This window comes from Neovison vison, chromosome 5 (assembly GCF_020171115.1).
Source record: "Neovison vison isolate M4711 chromosome 5, ASM_NN_V1, whole genome shotgun sequence".
Lineage (NCBI taxonomy): Eukaryota > Metazoa > Chordata > Mammalia > Carnivora > Mustelidae > Neogale > Neogale vison.
In genome coordinates this window covers 45095762-45112272 of record NC_058095.1, presented here as the reverse complement: position 1 = coordinate 45112272, position 16511 = coordinate 45095762, and the positions used below count along the sequence as shown (strand labels likewise).

The 16511-nt window shown below is 59.1% G+C and overlaps 1 protein-coding gene across 1 annotated transcript; it reads left to right on the top strand.

Annotated features, from left to right (window-relative positions):
• Positions 1 to 10265: 10265 nt before the first annotated feature.
• Positions 10266 to 14680, top strand: WFIKKN2 (WAP, follistatin/kazal, immunoglobulin, kunitz and netrin domain containing 2). Its single transcript, XM_044250519.1, has 2 exons — positions 10266 to 10466; positions 13120 to 14680. The coding sequence occupies exons 1-2, from the start codon at positions 10266 to 10268 to the stop codon at positions 14638 to 14640; spliced, it is 1722 nt and encodes a 573-aa protein (XP_044106454.1). The 3' UTR covers positions 14641 to 14680.
• Positions 14681 to 16511: the final 1831 nt, after the last annotated feature.

The window sequence follows — 16511 nt, the reverse complement described above, 5'->3', positions numbered from 1 at the left end:
TGGACCCCTGGCCTTCTGGAGTGGGTAGCCTGGGTCCACGGGTCTGTATAGAGTTGATTTAAACAAGACCCATTGTCTGCTGGACAGGAAGGTCTTCGGTGAGGTCCGGCGATGGCCTGGCATCCGAGTCACTCGGACCCCATGGTCCTTCCTGAGCCTTGGCTGTCTGGAGGGAGCTGTGAGGAGACCGGCCCGTCAGTCTTGACTGTCCCAGTAGAGTGCCGTCCTCCGTAGAGCATGTCTCTTCTTCACTTTTGGGGGACAGTTATGTCATCTTCCTCATTCCCTTCCTCACCTCCTCCCCCTTTTTCCCCCCCGAGCATTTTCATGAACTGAAGGAAAGCGATCCTGGGCCTGTCAGCCAAGCCCCTCCACGGAGCCACTTCCCTGCGGGCCCGGGTCACAGACAGCCCGGTCACGGCCATGCCCCAGCGCCCCTCCTCCTTCTCCACTGTCTCTCCGGCCTCGCCTGGAGCAGAGAGCCCGCCTCCCCCCCTCCTGTGTGGTATGAACCCCAGGCCTCCCTGAGAGCATTCTGCTCCAGGCCCGAAGCTCCGCCCACCCTCTCCCCATCGCCTCTTGGCCACATCGGACCTTCATCACCTTTCAGAGTCTCGGTGGCATAGTCCAGCCTTACTGTTCAGTCCAAACTCCTCACCACAATCTCTAAGCCCAGCAGGGTCTAGCCCCTGCCTGCCTTGGCAGCCTCGGCCACTGGCTACTCCTCTCTCTTTCTGGGTTCCAACCGCACCAGCCTTGCCGAGGACCTGGTTAAGCCTCTCCTCACCTCAGTTCAACACTGTTTCCTCTGCTTGACCTACTGCTTCCCCTCCCCGGATGCTCCCAGCCTCCTGGTCTCCTTCCTAGCATGCACCACCTGTAGTTGGATTCCTGAGTCCATAATGGGCTGCTTCACACCTTTCCCTCCACCTGGACTGTCCACTTCCTGAGTGCAAAGGTTATACCTGGTTCATATCCCCAATGTCTCATAAAACACCTGGCACCAGCAAGTATCAAATCCATGTTTCCGAGTGCATGATTACTGAATGACAACACCTTTCCCTGGGGCTGGCCCCAGACCTCCTCCAATCGTCCCAGTGTGTGGTGTATTGTGACCCGCCCAGCAATTTCGTTCCCACCGAAACCACCTTCCCACCACTTGCCTTGGTGTCTGGGGCTGTGTGGACTTGGCACCACGGACTTGGAACCGTGGACTTAAACACACCCCCAAAACTCTGCTCTCATTTGCTACTGGCCTCCCTTCCTTCCTTAGGGCAAGATTCAATTGTGAGATGGTCGCTGTCAGGGTGGGCTAGGTCCCTTTTCAGGCACCTCCTTTGCTCAGCTTCTCCTGGGGCTTGCAGTCACGAATGAGCTCTGTTTAAGAAAAAGCGGGTCCTATTCTCTGTGTGCAGAGTACCCTATGCACTTCCGCTTCCAGGGCCTTTGGGGCTGGCTCCACCCAGCTTTATGGGGGCTCACCAGTATCCCACAGAACCGTGGGCCTCTCTGAAAATCCACACCCATCCTTACCTAACAGCACACTGCCCTTCATAGCAACTTGGATAATCTTCATAGCCCTTGGATAATCTATCACAGAGGGTGGTTCACAGTGTAGCCAAAACCAGGAGCTGCAAGAATGAGAAACCCCACCAGCTAGCGGGTCCCAGGAAAGGCTGCCGCGGCAGATGCTAGGGATGGCCCCCCCACAACCACAGAGAACTCCTTTCTCCCTTGCTGAAAGCCAGAACCATCACCTTCTGGAGTTCCGCGCCACTAGAGGCCATGTGGGGCAGAGTCAGCCAATGTTTGGCAGGGGGGTGGGCTCTCAGGATGTGTCCCCTCCCCAAAGAGATGCACGTATTTCCACGAGCTTTGGCTCTGCCCCCTCATGTGGGTCCGGAATGAGGCGGTATCTAGGGGCGCAGCCATCATTGGATGTGAGGGACAATGGCCATGTGCTAAAGGTGACAGAAAGGATAGGAGCCGGGGCCCTTAGGAGTAACCCAAGCAGCTTCGGACTGAGAACAGAGAGCTGGGCACTGAAGCCACAGGGCTCAGAGTCTCTGTTAGATGCCGCTGGGTACATTCCTGATCAACAGTCCTTCTGACTGTGGGTCTCTAACCCTCCGGATCATGGGACTCTTGCTGCCCGGAGGTGTGCGCTCATGCCTCCCCGCTACCCAGTGCCCATGGCAGTGACTCTACCCACCGTCACTCCTCTGTCTCCGTTCACCTGCACCAAGGCCAGCTGCCACGGTCCCCACGGGGCTGGAGCTGCGCTCTGGCGACCAACCTGCCCCGGGCCTCTCTTTCCCTTCCCTGCAGCGGGGACCCAAGTCTCTGCCGCCAGCCGACTCCGGGTCCCTGGCAAGATAAGCAGAGTCTTCAAGGTTCTCCGTGTGTCCAGGCATGGGCTCCTAAAGGCTCACTTCTCCAGGTGATGCCCTGCAGTGGAAACTCTTGGACATGTTAGGCCAAGGGAGTGGCCTGAATGACAGTAGGGACAGCAGGGCACACACCAGTGAGCTGCTGTTCTTTGCCCAGGATGAAGGTGTTTCCTGGGAGACCAGACTCTCGTGCTAAAACTAAGCCGGGTGCAGACCGTCCAGGAGGACTGGTCACCTTAGTGAGACATTGGGAGAACACGAGCTATTCTGTCTAGTGGGACCATCCCCAGCGAGGCTGGGGAGGGGGCAGGATCACGTCGCAGGGGGCTCTGGAGGTTGTTCATTTCTGATTGGGAAAGGCCTCCAAAAGGTCTAGGCAGGTGTATTCCTTTCCTGGGGTGGAAATGAATTGTCCCTGCTGTGACAAATCGCCCCAAGCACAATGGCTCAGACCAACAAAATGTGCTCTCTTGAAGCTCTGGAGGCCAGAAGGTCCAAGTGAAGGTATGAGCAAGCTTAGGGCTCCCTGGAGGCTGTAGGGGAGGATCCCTTTCTTGCCTCTTCCAGCCTCCAGTGGCTGGGGCGCCTCCGGGCTTATGGCCGCCTCACTCCCACCGGCCTCCGTCTACACTTGGCCCTCTTGTCGTGGGCATCTCAGCACTCCTTCAGGCTTTCTCTTAGGAGGGCAGCTGTCCCTGGATTTAGGGCCCTCTTGGATAATCCAGGATGATTGCATTTCAAGATCCTTAAATCCCTCCCCAAAGACCCTTTTCCCAAGTCAGATCGCAGTCACCGGTTCTGGGGGTTAGGACATGGAACATATCTTTTTTGGAGGTGCACCATTCAACCCTCTAGAGCAAGGGAAGTGACATGTTCAAGTTTGGAAAAGATTGCTCCGGAAGCAGGGAAGAGCATGGTGGAAGAGGGTCTCAAGGAGCCAGGAAGAGTGGCATGGGGGGTGTGGTGGACCCCACTGGGGCGCCTTCCTTCTGCCTCCAGGGCTGTCCACGTGACGCCCAAACCTTCTCCAACCAAACAGCCCAGGGCTGCCCCTTGAAGACTCTAGGCTCCTTCTCACCCAGACTAGTTGGTGGGGCCTAGAGATGGCCATGCCCTCCCTGGCCTGTCTCCTGCTGGTCTTTGGAGTTCTGGTTTCCTGCCCTGGGACAACTGGTCTCTCTTGGGGAGGACTGTCAGCGGGGATACTCACCCCTACTCACCCCATCTGCTTGGCAGGCTCAACCATTTGTTCAGCGTACGCTGGTTGAGTGCATGCTCTCTGCCTGCCCTGGGTTCCCAGCCCGGTCCGGGTGAGAGAGGAGGCGTGAGTAATTTCGACGCCATGTAACCTGCACCCTGAAATTTCAGAGGCAACCCCAGGAAGGTCACGGACTCAGGCTGCATTCACAAACTGCCTCAAATGTGAGTTTTTGACATTTTGACATTGTCCCCGAACCCACTGACACCCACACGAATGGCGATTCTGTCCCGACAGCCAGCAATGGTTAAACCTCATCACGGGTCTTATAACCCAGTTTTGGATTTTTGTTTTGTTTTGCTTTTTCTTTTTTCTTTTTTTTTTAAAAGATCTTATTTATTTATTTGTTAGAGAGAGAGGGAGAGAGAGCACAAGGACAGGCAGACAGAGGCAGAGGGAGAAGCAGGCTCCCCGCCGAGCAAGGAGCCCGATGTGGGACTCGATCCCAGGATACTGGGATCATGACCTGAGCCAAAGGCAGCTGCTTAACCAACTGAGCCACCCAGGCTTCCCTGTTTTGCTTTTTCATTGCAAAGACAATACCAGGAAACACCCCCACCACATCTGAGAAGTGGTGAGGTCCTTCTGCAGCCTCTGAGATCAGGGAGGCCTCCTGAAAACCTCGGGGCTTCCAGGATAGGCTGAGGAGTTGGCTCGGAGAAGGGAGAGTGTCCATGGCAGAGGACAACATCAGAGGGGCTGAGGGGGAGAGAGAGTGTGAAGCTTTTAAAGATCTGAAAGAGTGGGGCGCCTGGGTGGCTCAGTGGGTTAAAGCCTCTGCCTTCAGCTCGGGTCCTGATCCCAGGATCCTGGGATCGAGCCCCGCATCGGGCTCTCTGCTTATCGGGGGGAGCCTGCTTCCCCCCTCTTGCTGCCTGCTTCTCTGCCTACTTGTGATCTCTCTCTCTTTCTGTCAAATAAATAAATAAAATCTTAAAAAAAAGATCTGAAAGAGCAACGTGGCAGCTTCCAGGGTTTGAGAGAAAGAGGGGCAGATGGTAAGGCTGGGGAGGGAAACTGAGGCAGATGTTCATGGTGGCCTTCATCTTGAAAGCGTGGAGAAGCCTTAAGGAAGCCATCTTTAAGCCGGAAGTCTTGACATAATGTTCTGTCAGGAAAAGGCCTGTTTCTCGCGACCCCACCCCTACCGTGAGGTACCCCTGCAGCGGGGATGGAATGCGTCTGGTTTTGGAGCACCCATGCACAGGTGGGCAGGGAGACCCACAGGTCTGAGATCCTCTCATTTCTCTCTCCTCTGGAGGAAAAAAACAGTAAGGCAGAAAGGGAGGGTGCCTGTGGAAGGAGTCGCCAGAGGAAGCTTCCAGGACAGGCACCGGAGCAGGAGGGAGGCTGTGCCCCAATGCGGGGCAGTCCCATGGAACCCCCAGGCCTGGGAAGCGTGGAAACGGGCTGTTGTTCTCCGCCAGCAGAGCAGAGCAGTGGACCCGCAGCAGCCCTGCCACCCCGTGGCCTTCTGGCTTCTTCACTCCCGTGTTTGTCTTGGCTGAGAGCAGCTCGGGGCTTTTTGAAGCTGAGTCCGTCCGTGAAGGCGATGCTGGAGGAACCGGGACACGGGATCACAGAGGAAGGAGCTGGAAGGGGCCTCAGATGGGGAAGTAGCGGTGGTCGCACAGTGGGTTGGTGACAGACCAGGCTGAGAACCTAGAACTCCTCACACAGTGCTCTACCTGAGTGTCACGGAGCTGCCCACGTAGGCGAGGGCTCTGACACAGGGTGAACATATCCACAGAGCACGTGATGTCCGCCTTCTTCAGGAAGGCATGTGGGGGTTCACAGGTGCCCACAGTTGTGTCTCCTCTTCTTGCTTTCATGACACACAGATCCATTCAGACGGACACCAACCAGCTTCCAGGGACTTGGCGCCACCTGAAGGACCCCCCCCCCGCCCCCGCAGGCCCGGGGAAGGGGGGTGTCTAAGGAGGCCTGGCTGGCCCAGGGGGTGGGGCCAGGCCTCACCATGGCCAACCCCATAATTCTCAGATCTCGATTCAGTGTTGCCTCCCCCGAGGCCCAATGGGGACCCTCCCGTGTCCCTCTCTGCACAGATGCCAGCAAGTCACGTGTCCCACAGCTGAAGGCCGCCCCTGTCCGCCTCCACCATCTGCTGAGGCCCCATAATTATTCCAAAACCCGGTGCAGTCTCACTCGGAGGGGAGAGTTCACACAGCCCTGTAATGTAACCCAGGCCTGCGGCCGCTCAGGCAGGGGGTCCCCAGCTGGGTAATGAGCTGCCCGCTTTATTGAATTCCCTGGTTGGGGTCTGACTGATCTCTGCCTTTAGCCGAGGCAGCCTGGGCCTTCTGAGAACCCATCTGAGCACCCTTGCTGGGGCCTTCCTCCTCCCTAGCCCCCCGATTCTTTCTCCTTACATTCTTCCTCCTCCCCAATCCATTGAAATCGAGGATCAGGGCAAGGGGGCTCTTAGAGGGTTGGCCTCCCCCAGCTGTTTGGGAGAACGTGTGGCTGCCTCGGGTCTGGGGGCCCACGCAAGGTGGACCAGCACGGGCTGCTGGTCTGACTTTGCTGGGGCCGTCCCAGGCAGAAGCAGGACCCGCAGCTCCCACCCCCACCCCGTCTCCCAATCCTACTGACTTTCCTCTCACCTCCCCTTTCTGGAGGCCTGGGCCCTGCAGAGGGAAGGCCTTGGCCAAGGAGGCTGCACCATGGGCCAGGCCTTTCCGAGGGGGGAGTGGATGAAAGCGCCTGCTGGGCTCCGTCTCGCAGACTCCTGCTCAGGCTTCAAGACCCACTCCACCTCACGCCTGCAGCCTCAGGCCTCCCTCCCCCTGCCTGTCCTCCCAGCCCTCATGGGCCCCTCCAAGACGGCCTTCACTAACCTGATGATTTGTTTGCATGCTGTGCTTTCTCTGGGACAAGGACCGTCATCTCCTTTGTGTACCCAGAGTACCGAGCACATAGTAGGTGCCTTAAAAACCATCCAGTAAGGAAGGTAAGAGGTCTGGTCCATGCGTGAGGCTGGCGTGGCACCACTGTCGTCCCCTCCACACATGTGGCTGGTCTCCAGAGGGGAGAGGCCTGGCCGACTAGGAAAACGATGTCAGCTGTGTTGTCCTGTCCAGGACCCAGTGACTGGGAAGCTGTTATGTGAAGGGTGAACCTGAGGTCAAGGGTCACGCAGAGTCCTCTGTCTGGGGTCACTTCCTGCAGCTGCATCTAGAGCTGGCCTTGAACTCACCCTGGAGGGTGTGAAGGGGCCATGCTCCCTGCATGGTGGTGGGAGCTGGAGGGAGCTCTTTGGAGGCGCAGGCTGAGCCCGGCCCTCTTGGGACCACCCTGTGCCCGATGTCCCTGGAGAGGGGGAAAGGCAGGTGACAGCCCCAAGGTCAGGTCACCTGCTCCGGTGACTCAGCCCTGGGTCTACGTCCCTGATGCTCATGCTGGCGGGAGGGAGGCCAAGGGGGGTGGTGGCGCAGAGCCCCCACTTCAGCACCAGGGGTGTGGTGAGGGTGAGGTGTCTACCACCCTCCAGGGAAGACCTAGGCAGGGCAGCCAGATCTGAGGAACTGGGGGAGGGGCCCAGGAGACTTCAAAGTGCTCTGAGAACAGCTTAGAAACACGCTGGGCTGGCGGGGTGGCGGGCGGGGGCCTTTCTGGAGGTCCTGGAAGCAACAGTGGCTTGTGTGCCGAGCACAGGACTGGCATCTGGGGTGGTGGGGGTGGGCGGGGGTGAGCCGCAGGGCTCTGAGCAGGCCCAGCTAGCCTCTCCGTGACTCGGTTTCCTCTCTCGCACAGGGGAGGTCCCAGCCACATCTCCCCGGCTCCCTCCCAGGGCTGGCGGGAGGGTCAGCGGGATGATGTAGGGGAAAACGCTGCGTGGGCTCCGAGCCCTGATCAGATGTTATTTATTATTCTGAGCTGTGTTTTGGTGGGAGTCTTGGAAGCGCCGAGAGCGAGAGCCGGGATGTTCTAGGCCCCTTCTTCCCTGATGCTGTTGTGAAAGCTCTCAGAGTGGAAGGGCCAGAAATGGGGCCCTGGGTGGGAAAGAGGCCAGTGGCTCTTGACAGGGCTGAGCGGGGTGGATGGAGGCCTTTCTCAGTCAACCCCGACGACAGAGAGAGACGGAGAGAGAGAGAGCACGCGATCGAGGAGCGCGTGGGGTGGGAGCTCCCCCTGCCCCTAAGCCCACCCCTGCCGGCTGCCTCTGCTCTGCCTGCCCCCAGCCCTCCCATCACCTCCAGTGGTCTCAGGTGACTCCCCAGAGATCAGCCCTCCTCTCCCCGGACACTCGTCCTCACGTAACAGGGCTGTGACAATTTTTCTAAGTCCTGCTTAGAAATGTGTCACCATCCATTCCCCTTTGTGATTTCAAAGAAGGCGGCACAAGCTGCATCCGTCAAGCGTGGGGCTGAGGCTCTGCTCTGAGCAGCTGGAACACGGGTTTATGAAATTACAGGGAATTCAAAGCAGCCGGCGTCGCCCGCTGTCTGGCTTCATTACCGGGCCCCGGCCTCGGAGGGAAGTTTATTCCAATAATTTAGGGGATTAGGATCTGACACCCTTCATTAGCTCTTTGACATAAGCAGAAAAGACAGATCTCGCAGAATGACCCACACGATGGGGAAGAATTGGCAGAGGCAGGGAGAAGGCGGCACACCACCCCTGGGGTGGGGGTGGGGGAGTCTGCAGGGCCGCGAGAAGCCTTGGGCTGCCTTTTTACAGTCAAATGCGATGGCGGACCCTAGCCCTCAAGGGGAGAGTGGACCTGGAAGAGGAGGGGCCTGTGTTCAGGACTCAGTTTCCCCCGCTGTGAAATGAGAGCACTGCTGGGGACTTTCCAGGTCTCTTCTGGCTCTGATGTGGGCTGGGGCCACCCCATCTACTATCCCTGGGACCCAGCAGCTCGGTTACTGCTCCTCAAACCCTCTGTGGTTTGGCCTTTGCGAGGTACCTGTCTCTGGCAGGGATCAGCGTCCCTACTCGCTCACTCCGGGGGTGGTGTGGCCACGCAAATACGTTCAGCCAGCTCACTTTTCGGTGCTGTTTGAGGTACCTGACATTTTCTGCCATAGTGGGGAGAAATAGCTCCCACCCCCTCCAACGGGAGCTTCTGCCTCTTTCCTTGACCATTCCCCCACCCCACCACACGGCATCTGATGTTTCCACAAACTTCTTATCCTGCTTGTAAAAACCAGAGTTGAAGCTGTACCTTGACCGCAGTGCTGACACCCAGGTGGGCAGGAGGGGCGTCCCAAAGGCCCGTGCCTGCACCCTGCAAGCTGGCATTTCCTGTGTTACTGGTGGCATCCCATTGCTGTGCAACGGGGTGGGGGGTGGTGAGTTGCTTAGCCTCTCTGGGCTCCTTTTCCCCCAGTCCACAATAAAGGTCACTTGTCATGAGGATGGAGTGTCGTGATGCCTGGAGAGAGCCCGGCACACAGGAAGAGCCCAGTAAATATGAGGGACAACTATCCCTGTCTGCGGTGGCTGACCTCGGGCAAGTCACTGGTCCTCTCCGGCCCTGAACCTTCTTCTTTGTGAAGTCGGGAGGCACCCAGGGGACAGCTGAGGTGCTCGGCACACAACAGAGCTCAGGCACCACCAAGGGGTCGTTCGCGAGGGCAGCCGCCGCCCAGCACCGTCCTGGGACACTTACCCCATGGGTTTTCTGGGAGCCGACAAGTGTGTCGATCGAGGAGCGAGGAATGTGATACGTCCCTGCAGCTGGGGGAGCCGGAGCATATCTGGTATGCGTCTCTGGAATGATTTGGGGAAAATTCACCGAAGTGGGAACTTGAGACACAAACGGGCCGGGGACCAAGAGATAGGGAGCTGTCCGCGCGCACACACCCCCGCAGAGGGCCCGGGGTGCGGGGGTGGGAGGCCGCGGCACAGCGCTGCTGCTCCGGCCCGCCCTGGAATGGCCGTGAACTTGTTGTTTTTCCACGTCATTTGCTCTCAAATGTACTATCGGGCCAGGCGATGCTAACCCTGCGGCGGCAGGTCCCTCCTTGCAACAAGCGATCGTGTGTTCTTGAGAGGTAGTCACAGGGAGGAGGGGGCCCGGCCCGAGGAGGTGGGGGAGAGGGAAACAAACGCCCCTTTACAGGGAGCTTGCGTGTCCTGCAGCCAGCTCCCCCCCACCAGAGCACATGCCATTTCTGGCCCTTGAAGGGGTTAAAGGCCTCCTGGAGTCAAAAACAAGCAGGTGTCCCACCGTGCCAGATACGCCGCTAAACCGCTTCCAGCTTTTTTTTTTTTTTTCCCCTTCTGTAACAAGTCTGTGATCAGCCACGGGACAGAGGAGCCAGCAGCCTGCCTGTGACAGGCATCAGGTTAGCTCGCTCCCACTCGGGTGGCGCGCCCAGGATATAAATCCAGGCTCAGGCCCTGCTGCCGCTCTTCTTCCTGCACGCTCAGGAGAGGGAGTTTGCTTGCAAAGACCTTCGCTTTATCTGAAGCCTCACAGCCCGGGCCGGGCTGCGCTGACTTGGTGGAGGGGGCCGCGGCGGCCGAGAGGAAGCCCGCTGGGGTGGGGAGGGCAGGTGTCTGCAGCCCAGAGAAGGAGAAGGCCCTGGTGGGCCCCAGCCCCTGGCCTCGTCGCAGGGGAGGTCTCGAGGCACCGCAGACCACACATCATGTGGGCCCCAGGGTGCAGCCGGCTCTGGTCCCGCTGCGCGCAGGCGGCAGTGCTCCTGCTGCTGTTTGGGGTGCCCCCGAGGGGCCTGGCACTACCGCCCATCCGCTATTCCCACGCTGGCATCTGCCCCAACGACATGAACCCCAACCTCTGGGTGGATGCCCAGAGCACCTGCAAGCGGGAGTGTGAGACGGACCAGGTGAGTGGGAGTCCAGAAGCCTGACCTGGACCACGTGAGTGTGTCAGTGAGGGCCCGTGGGAGCCTTGGGGTGGGGAGACTCAGGAGCCCCCTGGCAGGATCTGGGAAACGAGAAGGAAGTTGGGCCCCAGGCCACAGGAATAGGGCATGATGTCTGTCCAAGTCCAAGGTCCGGACGAAGAGGTGGGTGTGACATCCAAGTTCATCAGGGACATGGAATCCTGGGATTCCTGGTCTCATGTTTGCAGAGAGCTGCTCCCAGCCAGCACTAAGCCAGGCACACCCTGGGGACAGCCCCGCCGCGACAGGTGAGAACAGACACTCAGGGCATGTCGGCAAGCAGCACGTGGTCCCATTGCCAGGGATGGGAGGGTGGGCTTGGCACCGGCGTCTCTCTGGCAAAGCTGAGGCCTCCTGGCTACCCGCCCCCCACCCAGGGGTTCGCACCCTGACCCTGAGATTCAGGCCAGACTGATGGGGAGAGTGGGTGGGAACAGACTCGCCGGTTGTCCCTGGGAGGGAAGTGGGCTAAGTTTCAACCTGCCAGATTCCTCCGTCCTCCCTTCTGCTCTCATCAGAGCAGCCTGGGGCAAGCTGGGCAGGCCTGGCGCTGGAGCAGTTCTCTCCCAGCTCCCAAATCCCAGGGTCATTCCAGCTGCTCCCCATGGGCGATGAAGACGAGCCTGCTGGTGCTCAGCTCCTGCCTGGACACAGGCACTTGCTGCCGGCTCGGCCGGTTTCTAGGTATCCGGGCCGGGCAGCACCAAGGAATATGAGAGCTGCTCCCTTTGCCAAACACATGCACTCTACAGAAAAGCCCAGGACTGCCCCGCAGTGAGTAGTGTCTGGCCCCACGGTGTCCAGGGGACAACTGTCAGATCTCTCCGGCCAGATGCTGCCCGTGAGCAGTGGTGGTGCTCAGGAAAGGGAAGATGGGGGCAGAGCGCTCCCACTCCGCTGAGGTCATGAGGTTCTTTGGCTACATTTGCAGGGAAGTCTGTTCCCCTGGCGCGGGCTGGCGGGATTAACCAGGTAGGGTAAGGGATGGTGAGCCTGGCAGATGCTGTGTGTCTTGGGGAAAAGGCTAAGGACTCATTCGCCTACAGGTACATTCTGGGCCCTCAAGCAAAAACTTAGAAGGATTCCTTCTAGGTTTCCTGTGCCCAGAGAATCCTTCCACCCGTCGACTCTGGCGATCCAACCTTTCATGGACCTCGGGATCCTAAAGAAGCTTCCTGGGCCCGTCTTTCAAGGAATTTTATGACCCTCAGGCCGAAGAACAGATTCTCCTTGTCTGCTCCCTGTTCCTCCTGCCCTCCACCCCGTTCTGGGTCTCTTGGCCTCAGACCCCAGCTCTGAGATCTGCCCATCCCAGTCCCAAAGCCTGCCCTGGGGTGGCCTAGAAGCTTATGCCAAGCAGGACGGCAAAACAAAGTCCCCATTCTGAGCCGAGAGGGGGAACACAGTAAACAAGCCGGGCGGGCAGGCTTCACACAGCCCCGGTGGGGCATATTTCCTTGCTCTTAGCTGATGTGGAATGCCACAAGAGGCCAGCGCGAATGGGGAGCAATTCCCAGAGCTACTACCAGGACGCAGGATTAGGACGGTTGCCCGCCTGCCCGGTGGGGACGAGGTGTTATTGTCGAAAACACCACATGAAGTCCTTGTTTGTGCCGGTCCCAGAGCACGTTGCTAATTTCGAGGAATTAAACTAATGCTTTACGTGGCCCCACAGAGAATCAAGGGGAATTACAGCCCTAGCAAGTCCTCGTTGACGGCTTGGCCGACCTTTGCCACCCAAGGGGCTGTTTTCCTTATTGCTCCCCCATGAAATGCCGCACACGTCAGAGTAGAGCCCCTGGGCCTGGCACAGCCCTCCGTGGTAGGACCTGGCGTCCCGGGCCTGTCCCGCCTGCCCTTCTCCTTGGCTCTGAACAAGCATGGGCCCGCTCTGTGACGCGTGTGTGGCCGGCCTCAAACTTCTGTCCTAGAGCTGTCCAGTGTTCCCTTCTTAGAATTTGGTGTGAGCTCTTCAATTCGGCCAGGGCATCCCAACCCCAGGGGAGAAAAGAGAGAAAGGCAGACTCCTTTGTTCCCACCTCGATCTCCTTTGTGGCAACTCTATGAAGACGTGGAAGAAGAGATCTCCTTTCAGAATCCCATCCACCTGGAGCTCAGAGCCCTTTTCTGTCCCTTGCCAGCTCCTGGGACAGCTCCTGGGGGTCTCTTCTCTTGAGTCACTGCATTTTCTTCTGTAAAATGGTAGTCAGAGAAATGTCCCCTCTGGGAGGTGCATGGCCTGCCTCCTCTCACACTACCAGCTGTGTGACCTTGGGCAAGTTCCTGCATGTCTCTGTGCCTCTGTGATCACTACCTGTGAAGTGAGGCTGATGGCTGTGCCCACCTCCTGGGGCCTGCCATGAGCAGGAGAGATGCTGACAGGTGCAAACGTTCTCAGAAGAAGGCCCGGCAAATAGCAGGGCTGCATATCTGCCAGCTCCTGTCATCAACCGAATGTGTGGCTGGCCACAGGCGGGGAGCCCATGACCGTTCCTTCCACAGACACCGGGGGTGAGAGGTGAGGGGTGGAGGGGAAACCGGGGCCTACGTCCTGCTCTCCCTTGCTCAGGCCTCTCCATCTGGCTCCCCACAGGAGTGCGAGACCTATGAGAAGTGCTGCCCCAATGTGTGTGGGACCAAGAGCTGCGTGGCCGCCCGGTATATGGACGTGAAGGGCAAGAAAGGCCCAGTAGGCATGCCCAAGGAGGCCACCTGCGACCACTTCATGTGTCTGCAGCAGGGCTCCGAGTGCGACATCTGGGACGGCCAGCCCGTGTGTAAATGCAAAGACCGTTGTGAGAAGGAGCCCAGCTTCACGTGCGCGTCCGACGGCCTCACGTACTATAATCGTTGTTACATGGACGCCGAGGCCTGCTCCAAGGGCATCACGCTGGCTGTCGTCACCTGCCGCTATCACTTCACCTGGCCCCACACCAGTCCCCCGCCGCCCGAGACCACCGTGCGCCCCACCACGGCCTCCCCGGAGACCCCAGGGCTGGATACAGTGGCCCCGGCCCTGCTCAACCACCCCGTGCACCAGTCGGTCACCGTGGGCGAGACTGTGAGCTTCCTCTGTGACGTGGTGGGCCGGCCCCGGCCGGAGATCACCTGGGAAAAGCAGCTGGAAGACCGGGAGAACGTGGTCATGCGGCCGAACCACGTGCGCGGCAACGTGGTGGTCACCAACATCGCCCAGCTGGTCATCTACAGCGCCCAGCCCCAGGACGCCGGCATCTACACCTGCACGGCCCGCAACGCCGCCGGGGTCCTGCGCGCCGACTTCCCGCTGTCCGTGGTCCGCGCGGGTCAGGCGGTGGCCACGGCGGAGAGCAGCCCCAACGGCACGGCTTTCCCCGCCGCCGAGTGCCTCGAGCCCCCCGACAGCGAGGACTGCGGGGAGGAGCAGACCCGCTGGCACTTCGATGCGCAGGCCAACAACTGCCTCACCTTCACCTTCGGCCACTGCCACCGCAACCGGAACCACTTTGAGACCTACGAGGCCTGCATGCTGGCCTGCATGAGCGGGCCGCTGGCCGTGTGCAGCCTGCCCGCCCTGCAGGGCCCCTGCAAGGCCTACGCGCCCCGCTGGGCCTACAACGGCCAGACCGGCCAGTGCCAGTCCTTCGTCTACGGCGGCTGCGAGGGCAACGGCAACAACTTCGAGAGCCGGGAGGCCTGCGAGGAGTCCTGCCCCTTCCCTCGGGGCCACCAGCGCTGCCGGGCCTGCAAGCCGCGGCAGAAGCTCGTCACCAGCTTCTGTCGGAGCGACTTCGTCATCCTGGGCCGCGTGTCCGAGCTGACCGAGGAACCCGATGCGGGGCGCGCCCTGGTGACCGTGGACGAGGTGCTCAAGGATGAGAAGATGGGCCTCAAGTTCCTGGGCCGGGAGCCGCTGGAGGTCACCCTGCTCCACGTGGACTGGAGCTGCCCCTGCCCCAACGTGACGGCGGGCGAGACGCCGCTCATCATCATGGGCGAGGTGGACGGCGGCATGGCTGTGCTGCGGCCAGAGAGTTTCGTGGGCGCGTCCAGCAGCCGGCGGGTCAGGAAGCTGCGTGAGGTCCTGCACAAGAAGACCTGCGATGTCCTCAAGGAGTTTCTGGGCTTGCACTGAAGCCCCGCTTCCCCTCCGCCCCTCTCTGGTCCCCTCCCTGGCCCTCGTCCACCTCCCCACCCCCCACGCCCCTCAGTCTGCAGACTGGGCAAGGTCAGGCTAGACAGTTGGAGGCCAGCGGGGAACAATCCACTGGAGATTCTTAGAACAATTTCTAGTCTTAGGCTCGAGAAGGGTTCTGTATCTCCTGTAGCTGCAGGGGACAAAAGGAGAAGCCAAGAGACGCCTGCAAACCATTCCTGATGACTAGCTGGCTTGGGCATTGCAACCCTTTCTCTTTGCCGGCCAATCCCTTCCGGTGCCTCTCCTAGCCCCCAGCTGGCTCCCAGCCAGGCAGCCAGAGATGGCATCTGCATGGTCATGGGAATCATGGAATGAATCGGTTTGCAAAAGGGGTAGGTGGGGAGAGAAAGGAGGGCCCAGGGATTCTTTGGACAAATTCCCCAGAGCCCCCTAGATCATTAGGAACAGAAACACCTTCATGTTAGGGCTTGTAGGAAGTAGGGGTGGGGCATGGTCTGACCCAGCACACACCTTGCCCTGAGGTGGTGGTCAGCCTGTGCTTCAGTCAAGGGTGCCCCGTGGTCTCTGAGGCCACCATGACACCAGTAGAATACACATTCTTCGTGTTTCCTATTGGTTGGTTTATTGATTGTTTTGATTGTTGATGTATTAATTTAGCTCTGTTCAGTCCCACTCAGTGGGCGTTTTCTGAACAATTACTGGGTGCCAGGCGCTAGGACACAGAGTTAGGCACTGCCCATCTCCTAGTGACTGAATATGAGTGTCCAGATCCCAGGGTCCCACCCCCGGGACCCCCATTCCCCAACCCTGGCCCCCAGAAACAGACCCATGGCTGGTCTTCCCAGCTGTCAAATGGTCCCGTCTGATGGACAGTGAGCTTTCATCTGCCACCGGCCTCTTTGGACAGAAAGCAGATAGAAGCCCCAGGATCTGTTTTGGTGGGAAGGGAGATAAAAGGAAAGTCGGGGTTGGGGTGGGGAGCGGGGTGAAGGAGGGAGGGAGGGAGGAGGGGAGTCAGGCTTGGGAAGGAAAGGAATGTTGCTCGAGGCTTCCATCTGGTGGTGGCCTTGGGAGCTGCAGGGACCTGAGGGAGGCTCTGGGTGAGACGTGGGAGGGCAGGTTTGGGGATGTGGCACCTTGCTGGTGACTTCTTGATTATGGACTTCCTGTGCAGGTGCAGCCACTCCCCCAACACACACACACACACTAGATAAAGGACTTGGGAAAGCCACTGTCAGCTCTACATCTGCGCCCCCCCATTCCCTCCTCAGCCTTTCCTTCTGTCCAGGCCCCTCCAAAGTCGAAGAAGGTCATTGTGGGGCATCCTCGTTTCTTCCTCAAATGTAGGGAGGAAGATACCAATTAAAAGTTCATAGTATCAATAGCCCTTCTTGTGTGATTTGTTTGGGTTAATGTAGGTGTGCGGGGGTAAGGGGTTTACTGTCATTTGCTCTGGTGCCCAGGAGGGAAGTCTGGCCAACAGGACCACATCTGGGTGATGGAGAGACACAAACATTCATCCCACTTTGCAGCTCTGAGGCTCCTTAACTGTGGTGCTCCCCACAGCTAGGAAAGCTGAGGCCAGAGAGGTGAGGTAACATCCCCAAGAATACAGAGGCAGGAAGATGGGGGACTTAGGCCCACATGTTCTAACTTACCCATCAGGTAAGTTAGATGGCCCCCTACCCATCAGGATAGCATGGCTGGCCAGGGGCAGACTCCAGTCCCTGCCACTGATGGCACAATGGGAAAGAGGTGGGTCACCCAGCTATAGTTCCCTAGGGGGCCTCTGGGTGAGGCCTGGTCCGAAAGCCCTATGTGTGCTCTGAGCACATGGTTCGGTTCCC

Coding starts and splice junctions, on each gene's coding strand:
- WFIKKN2 (XM_044250519.1), top strand. CDS start 10,266: ATGTGGGCCCCAGGGTGCAGCCGGCTCTGGTCCCGCTGCGCGCAGGCG. Junction 10,467..13,119: donor GGGAGTGTGAGACGGACCAG/GTGAGTGGGAGT, acceptor GGCTCCCCACAG/GAGTGCGAGACCTATGAGAA.